Source organism: Oncorhynchus keta, chromosome 22, assembly GCF_023373465.1.
Source record: "Oncorhynchus keta strain PuntledgeMale-10-30-2019 chromosome 22, Oket_V2, whole genome shotgun sequence".
NCBI lineage: Eukaryota > Metazoa > Chordata > Actinopteri > Salmoniformes > Salmonidae > Oncorhynchus > Oncorhynchus keta.
Window position 1 is genome coordinate 16,240,283 of NC_068442.1, and position 26,616 is coordinate 16,266,898.

Consider the following 26,616-nt stretch of genomic DNA (forward strand, 5'->3'; position numbering starts at 1 on the left):
ACTTGTTAAGCACATTTTTATTCATGAACTTATTTAGCCTTGCCCTAACAAAAGGGATGAATACTTATTGACTCAAGACATTTCAACCTGTCATTTTTTAATGAATTTTTGGGGATTCAATTTGAATGATATTTGAATGATAGAGGTTGTTTTAAAACTCTGCAGCTCCAATAAAAAAAAGATCTTTACAATAACAAAATAAAGCGAGATGGAGATGTGTAAATTAGACGCGCATTAATATTACTCTAGCATAGGCTGCAGCAAATGTAAAGTACCTGTCACAATACTTTTTTTTAACCAACTGATGACATGATACTGTACACATGCATTGCGAATTGTGCTGCATAATGTGGTGCACTTCCTGTTCCCACCCTGAGCGTTGATGATTGATCATGCAGATAGCAGAGAGGTCACGGAGATGCCAGATTTAGACATTGCATATAATCTAACAGTTCTATTTCACCTCATGCTGTTCATATAAATAATTAATTATAATTTACAGTTTTTCGCACAGTTATTTATCCCAGGATACAGAAGTGGGTTTGGGCAGGAAAACCCGGTTCCTGCTATTAAACCCTAGTACACAGTACCTTGCTGGTGCGTCAGAGGAAAAGGGTAGGTGCTCTATCTCAAGCTGAGAAGCTGATTACACTGGAGCGTCGCTCTGTAATTCATTACATTTCCCACCTGCTATTTACCCATAATGTATAGAAAAAAATGCAACACAAGACACTTTCACAATTCATACTAATCAACACGGAAAAGTTTTGCACAGCTCAAGAGAAATTGTGACAAAGGCTTGGAAAGTAGAGAAAAAAGTAAAATGATGTTTTCTACACTTCACTTATCGCGTGACCTCGGCTGTCACACGTTGGATTAGAGTGATTTATAAGCAATAACACTGTCATGAAAATGGCTATTCTTCACTGACAGCTCTGCCCTTTCCCCCAATATGCCATGCACAGCATATGCTAACATGTCGTACACCATCCGTGAACACAAAGAAGCAATTAAAGTTAAATCTTAGCAATTAAGATGTTGTGCTTGTTCGTTGTGTTGCTTTGGTAACATGTTTATCAGCCAATCCATGAATAGAACAGTCAACTTGTCAATGTGCACACACAATCACACATACCCATGCAAGAATGCACACACTGAACGTGACAGTTAACTCATGAACATGACTAAAAACGTGCACACTAGCGCATGTCACCCACAAACACAGTATATTCCTCTGGCTGCTGGCCAAACATACAAAACAAACCCACATTTTTATCCCTGCCATAGACAGAAACCCCGTGTCGCATTCGTTTCTAAGAGAGTCAGATTGAATTTTAAAGAAAGGGGGGATCCTAAGGCACAACATACTACATGTTTTTAATCACCATCAAGAGAGAAAGCAGCCCTACTAACCCAGAGTCTGTCTATACTGGTCCAATCCAGAACAGTAGCTAGGAGGCAACTGGCCTGTCTGGGCCTGCATTTTTCCTCAATTATTCCTGGCTGCCAGTGATATCATCATTTCATCCATAGGATCTCAAAATGGTATTTGTGGCAGTGGGTATCTTGGCACAATCGTAATTTGGCCAAATATGTGTAAGCGGGGAGGGTATCCACCACACTCATAGCGGCCAACAACTAAAGTACAAGCCATGGATGGACTTTCACATTTTTAAATTTGGGCTGCTTGAGGGTAGCCATCCAAATTTACCAGACACACAAACAGACAAATACACAGATGCAGAATGTAATTGAACTGGACCCCTTTCAGATGAGACAGATGACAGCTTCATGTGTGGAAGAGGCCCAGGAGTGTGGGTCTGACGACCAGATGACATCTTCATTCTACATTTGTCAAAACAAAAATCTCAGGAAATAATTTTAGAGGCACTTTATTGACCCACTCTCTTCCTTCTCTTTTTTCTGTACTTAATGCACTGGTTAAAGTGTCACACAGAACATGGAACAGACAAGACTGTCAAGTCAAAGGCTGTGTACTCGTAAAATAACACCTTCTCTGAACAGAACCTATTGTACCCAATTCCTAAGTCATGGGGTTAACTGAACAACCTGCTACATTCCCTATATGACTGAAGGAAGGGTTCGGTCCTCCAGTTAATCCATGTTAGGTGTTAAACATGTAAGAAGACCAATTATAAAGGTGCTGCATCCATCATGCAGCCTCCCCTCCTCAGTGTAAACCCAGAAGCCTGCATCCCCAAGTAGCTCTCCAGAAAGAGGGTTGGAAGGCCACCCCTGCAGTAGTCCATGGCAGACAAAGAAAGAAAGCCTAAACACTATCTACAAGGTCACTGTGCCCTCTTTATCTTATCTGAGGGATGGAGGGGGACAGCGAGGGAATATTTTGTATCTCTCTCTCCTTCAGGCTAATACAACCTCTTCCAGCCTATTGGTTGCCGTGTCCCTTTACTTCAGAATGGTATGAGGTAATGTGGTCATTTTGTGTTATTGTTTTGTCTCTTCCGCAAAGAATGTTCTGATTTTAGACACAGACAAAAAGGTCTGAAATATGCACCAGACACTATGGTGGACACCCCTTCAAATTAGTGGATTCGGCTATTTCAGCCACACCCGATGCTGACAGGTGTATAAAATCAATCACACAGCCATGCAATCTCCATAGACAAACACTGGCAGTAGAATGACCTTACTGAAGAGCTCAGTGACTTTCAACGTGGCACCATCATAGGATACCACGTTTCCAACAAGTCAGTTCATCAAATTTCTACCCTGCTAGAGCTGTCCCGGTCAAATGTAAGTGCTGTAATTGTGAAGTGGAAATGTCTCGGAGCAACAACGGCTTGTGAAGTGGTAGCCCACACAAGCTCACAGAATGGGACTGGTGAGTGCTGAAATGTGTAAAAATCGTCTGTCCTCGGTTGCAACACTCACTACCGAGTTCCAAACTGCCTCTGGAAGCAACTTCAGCACAATAACTGTTTGTGGGGATCTTCATGAAATGGGTTTCCATGGCCGAGCAGCCGCACACAAGCCTAAGATCACCATGCGCCATACCAACGCATCGGCTGGAGGGGTGTAAAGCTTGCTGCCATTGGACTCTGGAACAGTGGAAACTGGTTCTCTGGAATGATGAATCCCGCTTCACATTCTGGCAGTCCGGTGGACGAATCTGGGTTTGGCGGATACCAGGAGTACGCTACCTGCCCCAATGCATAGGCCCAACTGTAAAGTTTGGTGGAGGATGAATAATGGTCTGAGGCTGTTTTTCATGGTTCGGGCTAGGCCCCTTAGCTCCAGCGAAGGGACATCTTAACACTACAGCATACAGTGACATTCTAGACGATTCTGTGCTTCTAACTTTGTGGCAACAGTTTGGGGAAGGCCCTTTCCTGTTTCAGCATGACAATGCCCCCGTGCACAAAGCGAGGTCCATACAGAAATAGTTTGTCGAGATCAGTATGGAAGAACTTCACTGGCCTGCAGCCCTGAACTCAACCCCATCGAACACCTTTGGGATGAACTGGAACGCTGACTGCGAGCCAGGCCTAATCGCCCAACATCAGTGCCTGACCTCACTAATGCTCGTGGCTGAAGCAAGTCCCTGCAGCAATGTTCCAGCATCTAGTGGAAAGCGTTACCAGAAGAGTGGAGGCAGCAAATGGGGGCCCGACTCCATATTAATTCTCATGATTTTGGAATGAGATGTTGAATGAGAAGGTGTCCACATACATTTGGTCATGTAGTGTGTTATAGTGTGTGACTGATGCCGGAGGGATGTTTGGCTAACTTGGTGGATTTGTGCTCTGCCGCTGCCTACTGTAGTGGAGCTTTTGGCTGTGGGGTATCTGTGCTGTGGCAGTGTGAGTGAATGGGGCTGGATCCAGGGGCCTGCTAAAGGGATTAGGTTATTTTTTGCTTGGCTTAACTGAGCCCAGAGGAAGCTAGAGCCTTGGTTGCTGCTCAAACAGTTACTTGGAGTTCCTCCTGAGCCCAATCGATCGGGAGCATTCTCTCTCTTTCAGGCCTTGGGAAGAGGGCAATCTACTGCCCTTGTCAGTGCTCACACGTCTCTGGTTGCACATCTAAAGAGAATCGCTCATCAGGCAACTCGACCAGGCTCATGCGATTAAGACTACCTAACTGAATGATAAGCTTTCTGAAAATGGCTTTAGAAGATGCACGCCAACTCAATGAGACACACACTTTAACTATAATGAAGTGATTAATTCGGCAGTGGTTTAAAGGAGACTCGTGGGATAAAGCCAGTCAAACAAAGAGGCTTCTAAACAAAGAAACAAAGCAAGCCAAGCTAATGAGACAGACAGTTAAAAACGTGCCGTGTCTCACCGAGGAAGGACTAACTCTTCACACCACTGACACACCTGATTAAATCGTCCATTTATCAGGCCTTCTCAGTGTCTGTATCTGTATATTGGGGATGGTGTCTGGTCTGCTGGGGGTTTCAGGGGCTTAGACCATCTGCAGGGCTCAATCACTGCTCCCCACTGCCCTGGGCCTTATTGAAGTGGCTGGAGCAAGAGCACAGCAGCCTTACATCACACATACAGGCACAATTTCAATCATTCAGCCCTCTGGTCCCTCTCTCTGGACATTGAGGGTAATAATGGAACACACATACAGAGTGAGAGAGACATAGAGAGAGAAAGAGAGAGAGGAATCAGGTGTGAAGGTGGAAGGTTGGGCACCTGCCAACATCCTCTCCTGAAGTCTGTCTGTTGAATCATCTCAAAGCTCTGGGCTGTCTGGGAAATAAACACACGGCCTCAGACAGATAGAAACAGAGAAAGATGGTAAACAACATAGCCAGGCCTTTGAAAAGACGGGCACTTTTTATGTGTTGAACTTTGCGGTTAGGAGTCGGGGGCAAGGCTTTCGATTAAGTTGTGTAATAGAGAGAAAGAGAGGCAGTGAAAGAGGGAAAACATTTTCGTTATACCTGGCTCTCGCTCTTCGTATCACATAACTGCCTCCAACCCTGCATGAGTTTTATTTTTTTATTTACATTTTTTATTTCACCTTTATTTAACCAGGTAGGCCAGTCGAGAACAGGTTCTCATTTACAACTGCAACCTGGCCAAGATAAAGCAAAGCAGTGTGACACAAACAACAACACAGAGTTACACATGGAATAAACAAACGTACAGTCCATAACACAATAGAAAACATCTATATACCGTGTGTGCAAATAAGGTAAGATTAGGTAGGTAAGGCAATAAATAGGCCGTAGTGGTGAAGTAATTACAATTTAGCAATTAAACTCTGGAGTGATAGATGTGCAGAAGATGAATGTGCAAGTAGAGATACTGAGTGCAAAGGAGCAAAAAAATCAAATAACAAGGATGAGGTAGTTGGATGGGCTATTTACAGGTGCAGTGATCTTTGAGCTGCTCTGACGGCTGATGCTTAAAGTTAGTGAGGGAGATATGAGTCTCCAGCTTCAGTGATTTTTGCAATTTGTTCCAGTCATTGGCAGCAGAGAACTGGAAGGAAAGGCGGCCAAAGGGGGAATAGGCTTTGGGGGGTGACCAGTGAATTATACCTGTTGGAGCGTGTGCTACGGGTGGGTGCTGCTATGGTGACCAGTGAGCTGAGATAAGGCGGGGCTTTACCTAGCAAAGACTTATAGATGACCTGGAGCCTCCTTCTGCATACAGCTCAGTTGGTAGAGCATGGCGCTGCACTGTAATAACTGCCATTTGCTGGTAGTGTTGGGTAAATCGATTCAAGGATTGGACCATAGTCAGTTTTACATAGAATGTATGCATAACATGACTGCTTTAAGTTTAATTATTTCAAAGGTTCTTGGTATAAAAGCATCACAGCTAAATGGCATATATTATTATTATTATTATTATTATTAATCCACAGATGTCCATCTGTCTCCCCTGTATCAACACTGTGTTCTGCTGCCGTCCCCCAACACATTCCAACTCATTCCACAGCTATCTGTCTTTCTACAGAGGCCCAGTCTCCATCGATTCTATGCTTCTTTTCTGTCATTTATTTAATATCTAAATGTTCAAAATGTCAAATCCAACAGCAGCATGAGTGAAGGAGGCTTTGTTGCGAAATAGGAAGCCGATTATAGATTTAATTTTAGATTGGAGATGTTTAATGTGAGTCTGGAAGGAGAGTTTACAGTCTAACCAGACACCTAGGTATTTGTAATTGTCCACATATTCTAAGTCAGAATCGTCCAGAGTAGGTATGATGGACGGGCGGGCAGCGATCGGTTGAAGAGCATGCATTTAGTTTTACTTGCATTTAAGAGCAGTTGGAGGCCACGGAAGGAGAGTTGTATGGCATTGAAGCTCGTCTGGAGGTTAGTTAACACAGTGTTTAAAGAAGGGCCAGAAGTATACAAAATGGTGTTGTCTGCTTAGAGGTGGATCAGAGATCCAGGATCAAGTGGATCAGAGAATCACCAGCAGCAAGAGCGACATCATTGATGTATACAGCGAAAAGAGTCGGCCTGAGAATTTAACCCTGTGGCATCCCCATAGAGACTGCCAGAGGTCCGGACAACATGCCCTCCGATTTGACACACTCTGTCTGAGAAGTAGTTGGTGAACCAGGCCAGGCAATCAGGGGTGTAAGAGGTGTCCAGACTAGGTGAAGATTGTTCAGGGGAGGTGAAACAAAGGGAGGACATTCAAACATTACTATGCCAGTGGGTGGGTGTCACAGTAGAGTGCTTTGGATGTGAGAAGACCTGCTACAGCTAGCTGCTTCTCCTCACAGAGCTAAATGTATACTGGAACTACCTCATACTAACCAAGGTGCACCAATTAGGGATCCAAAGTGGAACTGTGTCACAGGATACGTCCACTGTGTCTCCCGATTGATAGGATATACAGTAACAGGGATTAAGGCCAAGCCCAGAGACCGACAGGGTGGTGGTTGGATTAGAAACTACAAGTCTGTGGACAGCAGCCCTGTCATCATGTTTCCCCATCAACAACAAATGGTATGCATACTCTAGAGCAGAGAGTTTCGTCCTATTGTTCACTCGACCTGGAATACCTGATGATCAAATGCCGATGCTTCGATTTCACATCTGTTATCATCATTGTACAAGGCTTTAAACAAACAGGAAACCGTACACCCCGAGGCTGTGTTTATTGTGGTGGGGGATTTTAACTCTGCATTACTAAAATGTGTGATGTATGACTTTTACCAGCACATCTCCTGTGCCACGAGAGCTGCAAAAATTCTGGACCACTGTTATTCAACCCACAAGGAAGCATACAAGGCCCTCCCTCATCCCCCTTTAGCAAATCAGATCACAACTCTATACTCCTGCTTCCTGTTTAAAAACAGGAAGTGCCTGTGATATGCTCAGTAGAGAAATGGTCTTACGAAGCAGATGATAAGCTACAGGACTGTTTTGCTAGTACAAACTGGAATAGGGAAAGTGAGTCAACGGAAATGTGTTTTCACATTTAACCGAACCCATCTGAATCAGAGAGGTGCAGGGGGCTGCCTTAATCTACATCCACGTCATCAGCGACCGGGGAACAGTGCGTTAACCGCCTTGCTCATGCGCAGAATGACATTATTATTTTCTTTACCTTGTCAGCTCAAGGATTCGATCCAGCAACCTTTGGGTTACTGGCCCAACACTTCTACCCGCCAGGCTACCTGCGAATATGTTCAGGGACTCCGCCGATAACTTTCGACAAGCTTATGACCTTTGTTACTGGCTTCATAAGAAAGTGCATCGAAGACATTGTCCCCACAGTGAAGGTCTGCTGTTTCCCCAACCAAAAGATTTATGGTGAGGTACTCGCTAAGCTAAAGGACAGGGCCACCACAAATAGGGCTATCACAGCTAACCCCGAGGCTACGGTTGAGGCCACAAACGCATACAAGAAGTCCAGTTACAACCTCAGAGTCATCAAACATGCAAAAGGACAATACAGGAATACGTTTAAATCCTTCTACACTGGCTCCAACACGTGGCAAGGATTATAGTTTTTTAAAAGGATTATAAAGGAAGAACCAGACGTGAGTTGCCCAACAACGCCTCCCTGCAAGACAAACTCAATGTTTTTTTGCTTGCTTTGATAAATCAGAGCTTTGCATGAGGGCCCCTGCTGTTTCCGGAGGACTGGGTGATCTCGCTCTCCGAGGCCGACATGAGTAAGACTTTTACACAGGTCAACAATCCCAACACCGCGGGCCAGATGGAACACCAGGGAACGTCCTCAGAGAATGCGCATGCAAGCATCTTCACAGACATTTGCAGCCTCTCCTTGTCCCAGTCTGTAATCCCCACATGCGTCAAGTTGACCACCACCATTCCTGTTCCCAAGAACTCTAAGGCAACCTGCTACAATGAATGCCGCCCTGTAGCACTCACATCTGTAATCATTAAGTGCTTTGAAAGGCTGGTCATGGCACACATCCAGTCCTTCATCCCATACACCCTGGACCCCCTCCAATTTGAATATTGACCCAACAGATCCACAGACAATGCAATCTCAATCCACACTGCCCTCTACCACTTTTTTAACAAATCAAAAACTGAAAAATTGGGCTCCTTGGGTGTTGCCATAGACTTACTTTAGAAGTGACCATCCAAGAAGGCTTATCTGTGGTCATCACCATAAATCCAGAGAATGCCAGACTTTGATGACAAAGGGGAGTCCAGAAATGTATTGTATGCTGCTGAAAGTAATACTATGTGTATGTTGTGTATAAAGCTGTTTGTAGCCCATGTGCCTCACCCTAATAATTTGGTCCTTTTGCCCTCCTAATTTAGCGTACTATTCTGACTTGGTGGTGCACATTTAGCCTATAGCCTGTTTTTAGAGATGTGTCATCATTGAATATTGTAAGAGCTTTCATTGTCTGTTTCTATGCCCCCTTTATTTGTCCTACGGTTCTGACTTGGTGTACAGGGAGAATACTGTAAGAGCGGCTCATGTTCTGAATTCTGTTGTTGTACATTTTAAAAGTGCTGAACAAATAGTTATATTGACTACATCCGTTGTTATATTGACTACATCCTGTGTCACTAGAGTCCTGCCTAGGAGTAAAGAACAATGTTTGACAGTTGTGGAGGAGACAGCCTATGAGGAACGGTTAAATATCAGTGCTTGTGTAAAATTGTCCTTGTCTGAATGCAGCTGTATTGACCCTCTGGGAAGAATTAGACTTGGTTAAGCTTTCAGTGTCCGTTGAGTTTTGTACTCTGAGAATTGGAGCCTAATACGAGTAAATCCAATTGCGAGTATCAAGTGTGATGAAATGGATACGATTACGAATATGACGAGATAGGCACACCCCTACAAGTGGAATACCTACACTGAGTGTACAAAACATTAAAGACACCTGCTCTTTCCATGAAAGACTGACCAGGAGAATCCAGGTGAAAGCTATGATCCCATACTGATGTCACTTGTTAAATCCACTTCAATCTGTGTAGATGAAGGGGAGGAGACAAGTTAAAGAAGGATGTTTAAGCTTACAGACAATTGAGACATTAATTTTGCATGTGTGCCATTCAGAGGGTGAATGGCCAAGGCAAAAATATTTACAGTTGAAGTCAGAAGTTTACATACACTTAGGTTGGAGTCATTAAAACTTGTTTTCAACCACTCCACAAAATTCTTGTTAAACTATAGTTTTGGCAAGTCGGTTAGGACATCTACTTTGTGCATGACACAAGTAATTTTTCCAACAATTATTTACAGACAGATTATTTCACTTACAGTGGGTCAGAAGTTTACATACATTAAGTTGACTGTGACTTTAAACAGCTTGGAAAATTCCAGAAAATGATGTCATGGCTTTAGAAGCTTCTGATATGCTAATTCACATAATTCGAGTCAATTGGCGGTGTACCTGTGGATGTATTTCAAGGCCTACCTAAAAAACTCAGTGCCTCTTTGCTTGACATCATGGGAAAATCAGCCAAGACCTCAGAAAAAATTGGAGACCTCCACAAGTCTGGTTCATCCTTGGAAGCAATTTACAAACGTCTGAAGGTACCACGTTCATCTGTACAAACAATAGCACGCAAATATCAACACCATGGGATCACGCAGATGTCATTCCGCTCAGGAGGTAGACTCGTTCTGTCTCCTAGAGATGAACGTACTTTGTGTGAAAAGTGCAAATCAATACCAGAACAACAGCAAAGGACCTTGTGAAGATGCTGGAGGAAACGGGTACAACAGTATCTATATCCACAGTAAAATGAGTCCTATATCGACATAACCTGAAAGGCCGCTCAGAAAGGAAGAAGCCCTGCTCCAAAACCGCCATAAAAAAGCCAACCTATGGTTTGCAACTTCACATGTGGAAAAAGATTGTACTTTTTGGAGAAATGCCCTCTGGTCTGATGAAACAAAAAGAGAACTGTTTGGCCATAATGACCATCATTATGTTTGGAGGAAAAACGGGGAGGCTTGTAAGCCGAAGAACACCATCCCAACCGTGAAGCACGGCGGTGGCGGCATCATGTTGTGGGGGTGCTTTGCTGCAGGATGGACTGGTGAACCTCACAAAATAGATGGCATCATGAGGTAGGAAAATTATGTGGATATATTGAAGCAACATCTCAAGACATCAGTCAGGAAGTTAAAGCTTGGTCGCAAATGAGTTTTCCAAATGGACAATGACCCCAAGCATACTTCCAAAGTTGTGGCAAAATGGCTTAAGTACAACAAAGTCAAGGTACTGAAGTGGCCATCACAAAGCCCTGACCTCAATCCCATAGAAAATCTGTGAGCAGAAATGAAAAAGTGAGTGCGAGCAAGGAGAACTACAAACCTGACTCAGTTACACCAGCTCTGTCAGTAGGAATGGGCCAAAATTCACCCAACTTATTGTGGGAAGCTTGTGGAAGGCTACCCAACACATTTGACCCAAGTTAAACAATTTAAAGGCAATGCTACCAAATACTAATTGAGTGTATGTAAACTTCTGACCCCCTGGGAATGTGATGAAAGAAATAAAAGCTGAAATAAATCACTCTCTGTCACGACTTCTACCGAAGTCGTTGCCTCTCCTTGTTCGGGCAGTACTCGGCGTTCGACGTCACCGGTCTTCTAGCCATCATTGATCTTTTTTTCATTTTCCATTGGTTTTGTCTTGTCTTCCCACACACCTGTTTTCAATCCAATTCATTACCTGATGTGTATTTAACCCTCTGTTTCCCCTCATGTCTTTGTCAGAGATTGTTTATTGTCAGTGTAGTGTTTTTGTTGTATAGGTGCGCGACGGGTCTTCGTACCTATATTTGTTTATGTTCTTTTCCTGTTTAGTGTTATGGAGCATGTTACTAGGACATTATTAAAAGACTCCATTTTACACTCCGTTTGACTCTCCTGCGCCTGACTTTCCTGCCACCTATACACATATGCCTGACACTCTCTCTACTATTATTCTGACATTTCACATTCTTAAAATAAAGTGGTGATCCTAACTGATCAAGACAGGGAATTCTAACTACGATTAAATGTCAGGAATTGTGAAAAACTGAGGTTAAATGTATTTGGCTAAGGTGTATGTAAAACTCAGACTTAAACTGTAAGTGCCTTTGAACAGAGTATGGTAGTAGTTGCACCGGTTCGCGTCAAGAACTGCAACGCTGCTGGGTTTAAGGAAGGTGTCCTTTTTGTCTTGTAAACTCAATGTATGGGAGAATGCTGTTCATTGACTACAGCTCAGCATTAAACACCATAGTGCTCTCCAAGCTCGTTACCAAGCTAGGCACCCTCTGACTGAACACCTCCCTCTGCAAGGATCCTGGACTTCCTGCCCTCGACTGCAAGGCTCTACAGAGGGTGGTGCGTATGGCCCAGTGCATCACTGGTGAAGAGCTCCCAGCCATTCAGGACATTCATGCCAGGCGATGTCTAAGAAAGGCCCGAAGAATTGCCATGGACTCCCATCACCCATACCATGGATTGTTCTCGCTGCTTCCGTTCGGCAAGCGGTACTGGAGCATCGGGTTTTTGACCAACATCTCCAATACAGCTTCTTTCCCCAAGCCATAAGAATCCTGAACAGCTAACTGCACTGACTGTTCACCCAGGTCTCTAGCAACACATTCTCACAATCTTACACACACACCCATCACCATGCACACACCCACTTACGCTGCTGCTATATTAATTAGTATTGATTATTATTACCATTAGTATTTATCCTGTTACCAGTCACTTTTTACATGTACATACCTACCCCATTTACTCCGGTAGACCTGCACATTGTAATGATGGTACTGGCACTGACCTGTTTCCAGCTTGCACGTGTTTTTTTCCCTTTCTTCTTTCATATACACTACCGTTCAACTGTTTGCGGTCACTTAGAAATGTCCTTGTTTTTGAAAAAAAAAGCCAATTTTTTGTCTATTTAAATAACATAACATTTATCGGAAGTACAGTGTAGACTATTGTAGCTGGAAACGGAAGATTATTTTATGGAATATCTACATAGGGGTACAGAGGCCCATTATCAGCAACCATCACTCCTGTGTTCCAATGGCACGTTGTGTTAACTAATCCAAGTTTATCATTTTAAAAGGCGAATTGACCATTAGAACCCCCCAACTACATGCATGCCCCTTTCAAAAAATGTAGAACTAAGAACAGATATAGCCCTTGGTTCACTCCAGACCCGACTGCCTTCGACAAGCACAAAAACATCCTCTGGAGGACTGCATTAGCATCGAATAGTCCCCACGATATGCAATTTTCAGAGAAGTCAGGAACCAATACACGCAGTCAGTTAGGAAAGCAAAGGCTAACTTTTTCAAACAGAAATTTGCATCCTGTAGCTCCAACTCCAAAAAGTTTGGGCATTGTAAAGTCCATGGAGTATGAGAGCACCTCCTCCTAGCTGCCCATTGTACTGAGGCTAGGAAACACTGTCACCACCGATAAATCCATGATAATCGAGAATTTCAATAAGCATTTCTCTACGGCTGGCCATGCTTTCCTCCTGGCTACCCCAACCCCGGCCAACAGCTCCGCACCACCCACAGCTACTTGCCCAAGCCTCCCCCAGCTTCTCCTTCACCCAAATCCAGATAGCAGATGTTCTGAAAGAGATGCAAAACCTGGACCCGTAAAAATCAGCTGGGCTAGACAATCTGGACCCTCTCTTTCTAAAATGATCCGCCGCCATTGTTCAACCTCTCTCTCGCATCGTCTGAGATTCCTAAAGATTGGAAAGCTGCCGCGGTCATCGCCCTCTTCACAGGGGGTGACACTCTAGACCCAAACTGTTATAGACCTATATCCATCCTGCCCTGCCTTTCTAAAGTCTGCGAAAGCCAAGTAAACAAAACAGATCACTGACCATTTCGAATCTCACCACTCCTTCTCCACTGTGCAATCCGGTTTCTGAGCTGGTCACGGGTGCACCTCAGCCACGCTCAAGGTATTAAACGATATCATAACCGCCATCGATAAAAGACAATACTGTGCAGCCGTCTTCATTGACCTGGCCAAGGCTTTCGACTCTGTCAATCACCGTATGCTTAACGGCAGACTCAACAGCCTTGGTTTCTCAAATGACTGCCTCGACTGGTTCACCAACTATAGAGTTCAGTGTGTCAAATCAGAGGGCCTGTTGTCCAAATTGCTGGCAGTCTCTATTGCTGTACCACAGGGTTCAATTCTCGGGCCGACACTTTTGTCTGTATATATCAACGATGTCGCTCTTTCTGAGGGTGATTCCTTGATTCACCTCTACACAGACGACAGCATTCTGTATACATCTGGCCCTTCTTTGGACACTGTATTAACAAACCTCCAAACGAGTTTCAATGCCATACAACACTCCTTCCGTGGCCTCCAACTGCTCTTAATCTAGTAAAACTAAATGGATGCTTTTCAACTGATCGCTGCCCGCACCCGCCAGCCCAACTAGCATCACTACTCTGGATGGTTCTGGCTTAGAATACGTGGACAACTAAAAATACCTAGGTGTCTGGCTAGACTGTCTCCTTCAGAAACATATTAAACATCTCCAATCCAAAATTAAGTATAGAATCAGCTTTTTTATTTCGCAACAAAGCCTCCACTCATGCTGCCAAACATACCCTCGTAAAACTGACTATCCTACCGATCCTCAACTTCGGTGATGTCATTTACAAAATAGCCTCCAACACTCTACTCAGCAAACTGGATGCAGTCTACCAAAGCCCTATAATCTACCCACCACTGCAACATGTATGCTCTCATCGGCTGGCCCTCGCTACATATTCGTCGCCAGACACACTGGCTCCCGGTCATCGATAAGTCTTTGCTAGGTAAAGCTCCGCCTTATCTCATTTCACTGGTCACCATAACAACACCCACCCGTAGCATGCGCTCCAGCAGATATATCTCACTGGTCATCCCCAAAGCTAACACCTCTTTGGCCGCCTTTCCTTTCAGTTCTCTGCTACCAATGACTGGAAAAATTGCAAAAATAGCTGAAGTTACATCTCCCTCACTAACTTTAAGCATCAGCTATCTGAGCAGCTTACCGATCGCTGCAGCTGTACACAGCCAATCTGTAAATAGCCAATCCAATTACCTACCTTATCCCCGTATTGTTTTTATTTACTTTTTTGCACAGTATTGCACATCAATATGCACATCTATCACTCCAGTGTTAATTTGCTAAATTGTAATTACTTCGCTATTATGGCCTATTTATTGCCTTACCTCCTATGCCATTTGCACAAACTGTATATAGATTTTTTTCTATTGTGTTATTGACTGTAGGTTTGTTTATTCCATGCGTAACTTTGTGTTTGTGTCGCACTGCTTTGTTTTATCTCGGCCAGGTCGCAGTTGTAAATGAGAACGTGTTCTCAACTGGCCTACCTGGTTAAATAAAGGTGAAATAAAATGTAAAAAATATATATTTTTTTACAACAATAACAATGTCTACACTGTATTTCTGATCAATTTGATGTTATATTAAATTGACAAAAAAAATGTGCTTTTCTTTCAAAAACAAAAACATTTCTAAGTGACCCCAAACTTTTGAACGGTAGTGTATATAAATATATTTTTTTAACCTATATTATTACTTTATTATTTCCTTCAAATTATTTCCTCTCACCTAGATATTGAATTGTTGGGAAAAAGCTTAGTAAGTAAACATTTCACTGAACTGTTTTACACCTGCTGTATGCTGTGCACCTGACAAATAAACTAAACCTGGGACTACTAGAATCTCAGGCTCTTCTCACCCTCTCTAATCTCCAATCCACAGTATTGACAGCACTATAATAGAGGAGAGGAGGAGAGAAAGCACAGAGGACAAACATTCTGATGATGGAGCACAAAAGAATTACCTGCTTGAGTGAGCCTCACCTGGCTTGAAACCCTTTCAACAGTACCTGCCAGTCCTGCCAACTTGCAGTACAAAGCAGCTACCCAGAACAACTACTAAATGGATGCAAATTCAAAACCCAACCTTGCATGTCACCAATACAAATGAAGCAGCCTTGGCAGGGGAAGGGGACGTAAGCTTCCGCCATAAGTCTCCTGTTCCCTTTTCTCCCCATGAAAATATTCATATAATCCCATTGTGGGGAGGCGGAGAGCATTACTCAGCATCTGGCCGCACGCCTCTATGGGGATTTACTGTACTCATCTGCTATAATTTCTTCTCAGGTCACTCCAAACACACAGTGCTCAGAGCTATTGACAGACACACTTGCTTCTCATTTCATGGTCAGATATTGATTCCGTCCTGGATAATTACCTTGACAGCAACAGCCGAACTCTGTGTGTAGTGTACTGTGTCTGTACTGTGTGTGTAGTGTACTGTGTCTGTACTGTGTGTGTAGTGTACTGTGTCTGTACTGTGTGTGCATGTGCTTGCTTAGGTACCATGTGTATACAGTGCCTTGATAAAGTATTTGCCGTGTTTCAGATTGTCTCAATTTTTGCATATTTCTGACACTGAATATTATGAGATATTTAACCAAAACCCAATATTAGATAAAGGGAACCTGAATGAATAAATAACAAAATGTTGACACTTATTTCATTAACTAAGTTATGCAACACCTAATGACCCTGTATGAAAAAGTAATTGCCCCCTTACACTCAATAACTGGTGGTGCAATAACTGCAACCAAACACTTCTTGTAGTTGTTGATCAGTCTTTGCTATATCTGGCAAAAACCAAACACTGCATACCAACGGTCAAGCATGGTGGTGGTAGTGTGATGGTTTGGGGATGATTTGCTGCCTCAGGACACGGACGACTTGCCATCATTGAAGGAACCATGAATTCTGCTCTGTATCAGATAATTCTGAAGGGGAATGTCAGGCCATCCATCTGTGAGCTGAAGAGCAGATGGAACACGCAGAAAGACAATGATCCAAAACACACAAGCAATGGCTCAAAAGCAACAAATATTTTTTTTATTATACATTTATTTAACTAGGCAAGTCAGTTAAAAACAAATTGTTATATACAATGACGGCCTACCCCGCCAAACCCGGACAACTGTGCACCGCCCTATGGGACTCCTAATCACGGCCGGGTGTGATACAGTCTGGATTCGAACCAGGGTGACACATCTTGCACTGAGATGCAGTGCCTTAGACCACTGCGCCACTCGGGAGCATGGCCTATAGAAATGGCCTATAGTCAAAGTAGCTGAGTTAAAGCAATTCTGCATGGAAGAGAGGGCCAAAATTCCTCCACAGGGATGTGAGAGACTGTTCAACAACTACAGGAAGCGTTTGGTTGCAGTCATCGCAGCTAAAGGTATAATTACTTTTTCACACGAGTGCATTGGGTGTTGCAAAACTTTGTTTATGAAATAAATGAAAAAAGTATCAATATGTTGTGTTATTTGTTCACTCGGGTTCCCTTAATCTAATATTAGGTTCTGGTTGAAGATCTGATAGCATTCAGTGTCCAAAATATGAAAAAAACTGAAAATCAGAAAGGGGGCTAATCATTTTTCAGGGCACCGTCTGTGTGCGTTTTCTGAAGTTCTGTGCAGCAGCAGCAGATCTGGAAAGGAGAAGCTTAACCAACCAAGGAGTAGCCCTGTGTTCCCTAGTCAGCAGAACTGAGTGGAACCTGCCTCAAACAGACAGGGGGGCAGGGGTGTACTAGGCAGAGCTACTCTAGTACTACTCCAGGCAACGATGGAAACAAGGTCCCTGGTTAAAGTGAAAGCCTTGGGCCTTGACAATGCAAACCAAGTGCTTTTCTCCCAGTGGGGAAAAGAGAGAGGGAATCTCTTCTGTAGAGACAGAATAAAACAGTGGACTTAAATGCTTTCGGTAATGCCAATCAATTGTTAAATCACTTCAATATGTACAGTAGATACAGTACAACTCACACCAATATGTACAGCAAAGAGGCAGCTTAAAAGAAGGCGGGGTTCTTGTTTAAGGGAAGGGAAAACATTTGGTGATACAACATGCAAAGCCCTTTTCAGTTCACTGGTAGAAATGCATTGAATCTCTTCAGTATTTACAGTAGAGGCAGAGGCAGCTCAAATAATGTAAATATGGGAAAGTTTAAACCATGCTGTGCTGTGGAGAGATTTTAGTTCTATCTGAAATATGTTTCGACAGTGTTATGAAAGACTCATTTATCATGTTTCCTGACATACTGCAAGATCCTGTTAAGCTTTGAAACAAAATAAATGAGAAAAACAAACAAAAAGACTGTGGGCCTTCAGAGTGGCGCAGCTGTCGAAGGCATTGCAGTGCTGAGGCACCACTACAGCATTGAGTTCGATCCCAGGCTGTCACAGCCGGATGTGCCCGGGAGCCCAAAAGGGCAGCACACAATTGGCCCAGCGCTGTCCGGGTTAGGGGAGGGTTTGGCCAGGGAGGGGTTTCCCCCTTTTCTAATCTCATCCACGGGAGATGGAGCCATGGCAGAAGACACAGCCACACGCTGGGGTCACGGTGAGGGAGTGAGAGGGGCTGAGGAGGAGGCGCTTTGGAGACCCCCTTTTACTTTTGGACCAGCGCTTTTTTACTTCAATCACCAAAAAGCTGTGAGAGAGGAGGTGGTATCAGCCAGGGGCAAATAAACTACTGCACTAGCTACAAACAAAGTTGCTCAGGCTCTGAGGTGGTGGTAGAAGTGGTGGGGTTGACCCTTTTTGCACTAACCCTTCACATACGCTGCTAAAACTGTTTTTTATCTATCCTGTTGCCTAGTCACTTTATCCATGCCTAAATGTACATATCTACAGAGCTTTCGGAAAGTATTCAGACCCATTGACTTTTTCCACATTCTGTTACGTTACAGCCTTATTCATTTTTTAAAAAGTATTAGTCAATCTACACACAATACCCCATAATGATAAAGCTAACCCATGTAAAAAAAAAAAAAAAACCTTAAACCAAATCGAAGTTTATTTGTCACGTGCGCCGAATACAACAGGTGTAGGTAGACCTTACAGTGAAATGCTTACTTACAGGCTCTAACCAATAGTGAAAAAAAGGTATTAGGTGAACAATAGGTAAGTAAAGAAATAAAAACAACAAAACAGGGGTTGGCGGGTGGTGGGGCACAATGCAGACCCTTTACGCAGTACTTCGTTGAAGCACTTTTGGCAGCGATAACAGCCTTGAGTCTTCTTGGGTATGACGCTACAAGCTTGGCACACCTGTATTTGGGGAGTTTCTCCCATTCTTCTCTGCAAATCCCTCAAGCTCTGTCAGGTTTGATGGGGAGAGTTGCTGTACAGCTATTTTCAGGTCTCTCCAGAGATGTTCGATCGGGTTCAAGTCCGGGCTCTGGCTGGGCCAAGGACATTCGACGACCCTAAGCTGTGTGCTTAGGGTCGTTGTCCTGTTGGAAGGTGAACCTTTGCCCCAGTCCGAGGTCCTGAATGCTCTGGAGCAGGTTTTCATCAAGGATCTCTCTGTACTGTGCTCCATTCATCTTTGCCTCTATTCTGACTAGTCTCCCAGTCTCTGCCGGTGAAAAACATACTCACAGCATGATGCTGCCACCACCATGCTTCACCGTAGGGACGGTATTGGCCAGGTGATGAGCTGGGCCTGGTTTCCTCCAGATGTGACGCTTGGCATTCAGGCAAAAGAGTTCAATCTTTCATCAGACCAAAGAATCTTGTTTGTAATGGTCTGAGAGTCCTGTAGGCGCCTTTTGGCAAACTCCAAGCGGGCTGTCATGCACAATTTACTGAAGAGTGGCTTCCGTCTGGCCACTCTACCATTGTGTTCTTGGGTACCTTCAATGCAGTGCATACTGGTATTTCATATGATTAAATCACCAGTCAACAATCCCCTCAAGTTATTAATGGATGACACTGCGTCAGAGAAGCAGTGTTGTTTGACTGCTGTAGGCTGTTGCTGTTTGTAAATGAGAGCAGACAGACTGAAAGACAAGTGCTTGCTTGAGGGCCAATTCTGAAAGAAACAGCGTTACATGATGCAGTGAACCTGCAAAATAAGCTTGCACAATCTAACAAACTTTTGACATAGCTCATTTGGCTGTATGTACTGTATGTATGGTCCAGTTTAGGAGTGTGGGGCAGAGCAGGGAAATCCCATTACAGTACCTGTTCTCGTTGCGCTGTGTGTAGCGTGGCTGGGGGTCAGAGTCTCCATCATTAACATCATAGCTGGCATCAGGGTCCTGGGAACAGAGACGGAAACAGGTGTCTGAGATGTGAGACTCAGGCTATGGCTGAAGAGCATCCTTTCCTTTCATGTTAAGGAAGTAAGCATATGGTAATAGTGAGAGTGACCACTCTCAGGATGAATCTCAATAGCCTTAAAGGCTCTGCATCGTCAATCCGACGTCTGCATTGGCAGTACACCATTTATTGCAATGCGGCCCCCGCAGAAGTCAGAGCCGACCGTGAGTTTCTGTTTTTTACAGAACCTCTCGCCCCCACCTACCGTCAACCAATCATGTCAATGCAGAGCTATACAGAGCCCTCCGCATTGTTCCAAAATTTGAGAAGCGCACGGAGATGCAGTACGGAGATCGATTTGGCCACTGCATATGTCTCCGAAGGCTCCGCAATTGCGTAACACCCTCCATACGAAGCCTCCGACCACATTGTCAGATCAAGCAGAAATTGGATTTTAAGAGTCTCTTTTCCTCCATCTGTTGCTGCACTCAAACGAAAGCAATTCCTGGAAATTTATTTGAGGTAGGTATTAGGGATGTACATCTTTCCCTTTCAAGACGATTTGATATGTATCTAGACACATGGGCTCCGATACAGGAACGATATGTTTTAATTGTAAATTATTCAGTGCGATTCGATTTTATTAGAGAACGAATCGATCGATACACTAACATTTGTTGCATAAATAAAATGAAAATCCGCTGCTGATGGAGCTCATGTGCTGTGCCTCTGAGCTGACTTCTGTGTTTGTGTTTGTGTTTGTGTGTGTGTGTGTGTGTGTGTGTGTGTGTGTGTGTGTGTGTGTGTGTGTGTGTGTGTGTGTGTGTGTGTGTGTGTGTAAATTATGTATGTCTAGGTGAGCCATTAGGGAGACTAGGCATCTACCACCCCACTACCACTATCAGATTTGGGCGGGCAATGTGGCCTATGTTTTTTGTCACTCCACTTTGGTTCTGAAATCACCATCACCCACTAATTAACCTGTCATTTTTGCAGATTAAGTTGTGGGGGCTAGTAATGTATCAATATTTATAATTTACAAATTAATTATGACATAGCCAATGTATATAACAGAACTTTGGATTTCACCCATTTTGACCGTTTGGAAGATTTATGAAGTGAGATTGTTTCTGTCCTCATGAAATGATCAACTTTACTCTGGTGGAAAAAAATATGAAATTGTCATACTTCAGTAAATGTAACCAGATACTTAACATAAAATGACTCAAGTTAAAGTAAAAGTCACCCAGTAAAATACTACTTGAGTAAAAGTATCTGGTTTTAAATATACTAAAGTACAGCTGTGGAAAAAGTACCCAATTGTCATTCTTGAGTAAAAGTAAATGCTATACATCAAATTCCTTATATTAAGCAAACCAAACAGCACAATTGTTTGATTGTATTTTACAGACAGACAGGGCCACACTCCAGCACTTAGACATCATTTACAAATGCAGTATTTGTGTTTCGTGAGTCCACCAGATCAAAGGCAGTTGGGATGACAATGCGTTATATTGATAGCTGCATGAATTGAACCATAATTCTGTCCTGCCTGAGCATTCGAAATGTAACAAGTACCTTAAGGTGCTCGGGAAAATTGATTGGAGTAAAAAGTAAATATTTTATTTAGGAATGTAGTGGAGTAAAACGTAGTCAAAAATATAGAAAGTAAAAGTACAAATACCCTAAAAAACATAAGTATTTTCACTTAATTATTTTTTACACCACTGCCTTTATATCTAAAAATGACCATATACACTGATTGTTTAAAGCGAAATTACCTAAACCGTTGCAGATGGAGAACCTGAACAATCAAAATAAAATCTATTGTAAGCCCTGTTCAGCAGGTAAAGTTAGATAAGAGTGTCTCCGGTAAAACACCATTTTCAACAGCGCATTGACAACAATAACCTTGCAAATTACAGTGCATTTGGAAAGTATTGACCCCACTCCACTTCTTCCAAATTTAGTTACATTACAGCCTTATTCTAAAATGCATTAAAGCGTTTTTTTCTCCTCATCAATCTACACACAATACCCCATAATGACAAAGCAAAAACAGGCTTTTAGAAATGTATGCAAATGTATAAAAAATACAAAACTGAAATATTACATTCACATAAGTATTCAGACCCTTTGCTATGAGACTCGAAATTGAGCTCAGCGGCATCCTGTTTCCATTGATCATCCTTAAGATGTTTCTACAACTTGATTGGAGTCCACCACTATTTTAAAAATGTAATCAATTTTAGAACAAGGCTGTAACGTAACAAAATGTGGATAAAGTCAAGGGTTCTGAATACTTTCCGAATGCACTGTACATGTCAGGACTACCTGACATGATGACTCCTTGCTGTCCCCAGTCCACCTGGCCATGCTGCTGCTCCAGTTTCAACTGTTCTGCCTTACTATTATTCGACCATGCTGGTCATTTATGAACATTTGAACATCTTGGCCATGTTCTGTTATAATCTCCACCCGGCACAGCCAGAAGAGGACGGGCCACCCCACATATGCTCTCTCTAATTCTCTCTTTCTTTCTTTCTCTCTCTCGGAGGACCTGAGCCCTAGGACCGTGCCCAGGACTACCTGACATGATGACTCCTTGCTGTCCCCAGTCCACCTGGCCATGCTGCTGCTCCAGTTTCAACTGTTCTGCCTTGTTATTATTCGACCATGCTGGTCATTTATGAACATTTGAACATCTTGGCCATGTTCTGTTATAATCTCCACCCGGCACAGCCAAAAGAGGACTGGCCACCCCACAGCCTGGTTCCTCTCTAGGTTTCTTCCTAGGTTTTGGCCTTTCTAGGGAGTTTTTCCTAGCCACCGTGCTTCTACACCTGCATTGCTTGCTGTTTGGGGTTTTAGGCTGGGTTTCTGTACAGCACTTTGAGATATCAGCTGATGTACGAAGGGCTATATAAATAAATTTGATTTGATTTTATTTGATACATAGGTTGACACTCGACTAATAAAGCCTAATATAGCGCAAGCCGTTTTCACATTTGGGGCTGGGGCTGTTCAGCAAAATGACTTGTAGATCAATGACAGTTACATGTTTAGTTCGACACTGAAGGAGAAGATGCATCAGTTGTCACAAAATATAAGTGGTATTTTCAGAAGGTAGAAAGAATGTAATATAAAAAAATTAATAGGCGATTCGTAACGTACTTATTCCATCTATCGAGACAGAGCGGGTTGTGGTTGCAATACTCACGTAGTTGGAGGCAAGGTCTGGGTGGTCTTTCTCTATGCCGTCATCCAGGATGGTGACCACCACTCCTCTCCCAGTGTACCCCTGGGACCACGCTCCCCTGGCATTCAGGTCTGCTTCGCTGGGGTTGGACTGGAGAGAACACAGAAGAACAAGCATTCATGAAGCCATTGCTATCACACAGGGTGTTTCTCAATATGCATACCACCGTGCTCCAAACTCTCATGCTCCGAGTGCATTCTCCGACCACGTTCTCTTGAGTACGTTCTTGTGAGGAAGAGTGTGGAGAATGAGCAAAACAATAGATTTGAAAAGGACTCACACTCCCCCTACTGTATTACCTCACCCTTTGGCTCCCCATTCACTGAAACTTCTTCCAAGATATACACAAAGCAAACGTTTTACTTCATAATTATCAGTTATATATGTGAATCGTAATAATCTAGCTAGCCAGCTAGTTAAACAGGCTAAAATTACTTAAAACTAATATTATTCAAGATAGATGTCAATTATTCATTGGTAGCTAAGCTAACAATTCTTTGTGGCCATCTGGCTAGCTAACAGTACTATTAGCTAACCAGTTAGCCCTATTGACTTACTATGAGCTTGCGATCTACAGTACGTAGGAAGGTCAACATTCCAAAATTAAACACACATGTACAGTGTATATGAAAAAAAAAAAATATATGCCATTTAGCTGACACTTTTATCCAAAGCGACTTACAGTCATGTGTGCATACATTCTACGTATGGGTGGTCCCGGGAATCGAACCCACTACCCTGGCGTTACAAGCGCCATGCTCTACCAACTGAGCCACAGAAGGACCACAATGGAAAGTTTCCAGACCCTTTGACTTTTTCCAAAATTTTTTACGTTACAGCCTTATTCTAGAATGGATTACATAGTTTCCCCCTCCTCAATCTACACACAATACACCATTGTGACAAAGCAAAAGCAGTTTTTTTAAAGAAATGTACGCAAATGTATTAAAAATAAAAACCTGAAATATCACATTTACGTAAGTATTTGGACCCTTTAGTCAGTACTTTAAAGAAAGCACCTTTGGCAGCGATTACAGTCTCTTCTTGGGTATGACGCTTCAAACTTGGCACACCTGTATTTGGGGAGTTTCTCCCATTCTTCTCTGCAGATCCTCTTAAACCCTGTCAGGTTGGATGGGGAGTGTCGCTGCACAGATACTTTCAGGTCTCTCCAGTGTCATGACTGTCCTGATCAGGTCAGGTTACAGGAGACCACAACCCTACAGATTATCTCTCAACCCCAACAGAGGAGGAGAGATCTAGGGGTCTGAAGATGTGGAATTTTATGACCCCTCACTCCCCTGGTAAATCTTAGGCCACAGACAAATTCCTTTTGTCCTGTTACTATGTAGAACCAGCCTCAGAACATTAAACATGAAATAAAGGGACTTTGGAACAATGGTTTCCGTCAGCCACAATGGTGGTCATGACAGTAGATGGAATATGAAAATGTCATTTTTGTTTTGTTATTAAAGGTTAATAGATGATGTTATTACGAAAACATTGTAACGTCAACAGTTTACCTAGTATATGTTTGAGGTTTATACATCAAAGAGAATGTTTTGGTAAAGATGAAATGTGAAGTTGTGTAAAATTGGATTTGAGTAAAATCTAGACCTTGCCTCTTAACTAGGTACGCCCAGAGAATTGCCCTAAAGGCGGTTACGCCCACTTCTGACACAAGGGTATAAAACATGTGAATAAAGAATTTACAGAGGAGACTACGTGACCCAAGCTGCAGCCGAGGTCTAAAAAAGTAAACAAACCCAAAACGCAACACAAGTTTGAAGACAAAGAAATATTTTTCTACCCAAGCTACGGATGAGTAGCTGTGTCTAAGCGGGTGAATTCAAGTCGAACCACCTAGCCTCCACTCCTCATCAAATCGGGGTATCTACACTGTTTCATTCCTACGCTGTGAGCTCTGAGCTACAGAGCGGTCTGTCCTCAGAAGAGCCCTTCCAGAACAAGGGCGAGGGAACAAACTCCTAAGCCAAAAGGACACTGACATTGTGAGTACGACCAGAGAGGTGCGCCGGAGAAGTGCCTCATTGAGCAGCCTGGACGGTGCACGCGGAGAATCCACAGAGACCTTTCCCACGTAATTACATCATTATATTCTGACCCATAAGAGCGGTAGTTTGGGGCAAGGCTAGGGTTAGAATAAGCATAGCTGACAAATTCACACAAATGTGTATTTCTCTCATGTACTCTCTCTTTTTCTCTCTCTTTTATATCCCCATTTTGGATAACACGCGCCATAGTGTGTTGGCCCGTTATACTAAGTTCTAATCAATAGCCTAGAATGTGTTTTTGTGTATGTGTATCTTTTATCATCAGGGTAGGGTAGACTAGTGGTTAGAGTGTTGGACTAGTAACCGGAAGGTTGCAAGTTCAAATCCCTGAGCTGACAAATCTGTTGTTCTGCCCCTGAACAGGCAGTTAACCCACTGTTCCTAGGCGTCATTGAAAATAAGAATTTGTTCTTAACTGACTTGCCTAGTTAAATTAAGGTAAAATTACATTTTAGCTTTCTAGTAAATAAATACTCAACTAAGATTGGTGTGGTACGAACTCATTGGTGAGAGCCGGGTCCGTGCAGATTCCCGGATTATGCGACGTTCAGAACGAGACTGTAGAGGTAACTGATTCATTTGCGGCTGTTGTAAAATCAATATTCTGATATTCTTTGAGTTCATTTGGGAAATAGAAACTCAACAAAAACATATTTTCCCATGGTGCCCCAGGTTAATGAGTTAATAATTGCTTGATTCAGTTAATCACGCAATTAGAAACTTTTAATCATTCGATGAGCAACAGTCGTCACATGAACTAATACAACGTCACGACACCAGAGATGTTCGATCGAGTTCAGGCTCTGGCTGGGCCACTCAAGGACACGCAGATACTTGTCCTGAAACCGCTCCTGCGCTGTGTGCTTAGGGTCATTGTGCTGTTGGATGTCGAATCTTCGTCCCCCCCCCCCAGTCCTGAGTCCTGAGCACTCTGGAGCAGGTTTTCATCAAGGATCTCTCTTTGCTCTGTTCATCTTTCCCTTGATCCTGAGTAGTTTCCTGGTCCCTGCCGCTGAAAAACATCCCCATGGTATGATGCTTCCTCATCACCACCTTAGGGATTGTGCCTGGTTTCCTCCAGACGTGACACTTGGCATTCAGGCCAAAGAATTCAATCTTAGTTTCATCAGATCAGAGAATCTTGTTTCTCATGGTCTGAGAGTCCTTTGGGTGCCTTTTGGCTAACTCCAAGCGGGCTGTCATGAGCCTTTTACTTTAGTTACTTCCATCTGGCCACTCTACCATAAAGGCCTGATTGGTGGAGTGCTGCAGAGATGGTTGTCCTTCTGTAAGTTTCTTGGTTGTTCCAAAACTTCTTCCATTTAAGAATGGCCACTGTGTTCTTGCGGACCTTCAATGCTGCAGAAATATTTTGGTACCCTTCCCCAGATCTGTGCCTCGACACAATCCTGTCTCGGGTTTCCATGGACAATTCCTTCAACCTCATGGCTTGGTTTTTGCTCTAACATACACTGTCAAATGTGGGACCTCATATAGACAGGTGTGTGCCTTTCCAAATAATGCCCAATCAATTGAATTTACCACAGGTGGACTCCAATCAAGTTGTATAAAAATCTCAAGGATGATCAATGGAAACAGGATGCACCTGAGCTCAATTTCGAGTCTCATAGCAAAGGGTCTGAATAATTAAGGAGAGGAGGAGGAGAGGAGTA

General features: G+C 43.2%; 1 protein-coding gene across 3 annotated transcripts in view; it reads right to left on the minus strand.

Annotated features, from left to right (window-relative positions):
* The window catches only part of LOC118401133 (furin-like), a 169,490-nt gene that overhangs the window by 42,600 nt on the left and 100,274 nt on the right, over positions 1 to 26,616 (minus strand). For all 3 annotated transcript variants that reach the window (XM_035798402.2, XM_035798401.2, XM_035798400.2), the window contains exons 5-6: positions 22,830 to 22,958; positions 19,532 to 19,608 (exon numbers count right to left, since the gene is read on the minus strand). In XM_035798402.2, coding sequence (XP_035654295.1) covers positions 19,532 to 19,608; positions 22,830 to 22,958 — 206 coding nt within the window. The remainder of the gene's footprint in view (positions 1 to 19,531; positions 19,609 to 22,829; positions 22,959 to 26,616) is intronic.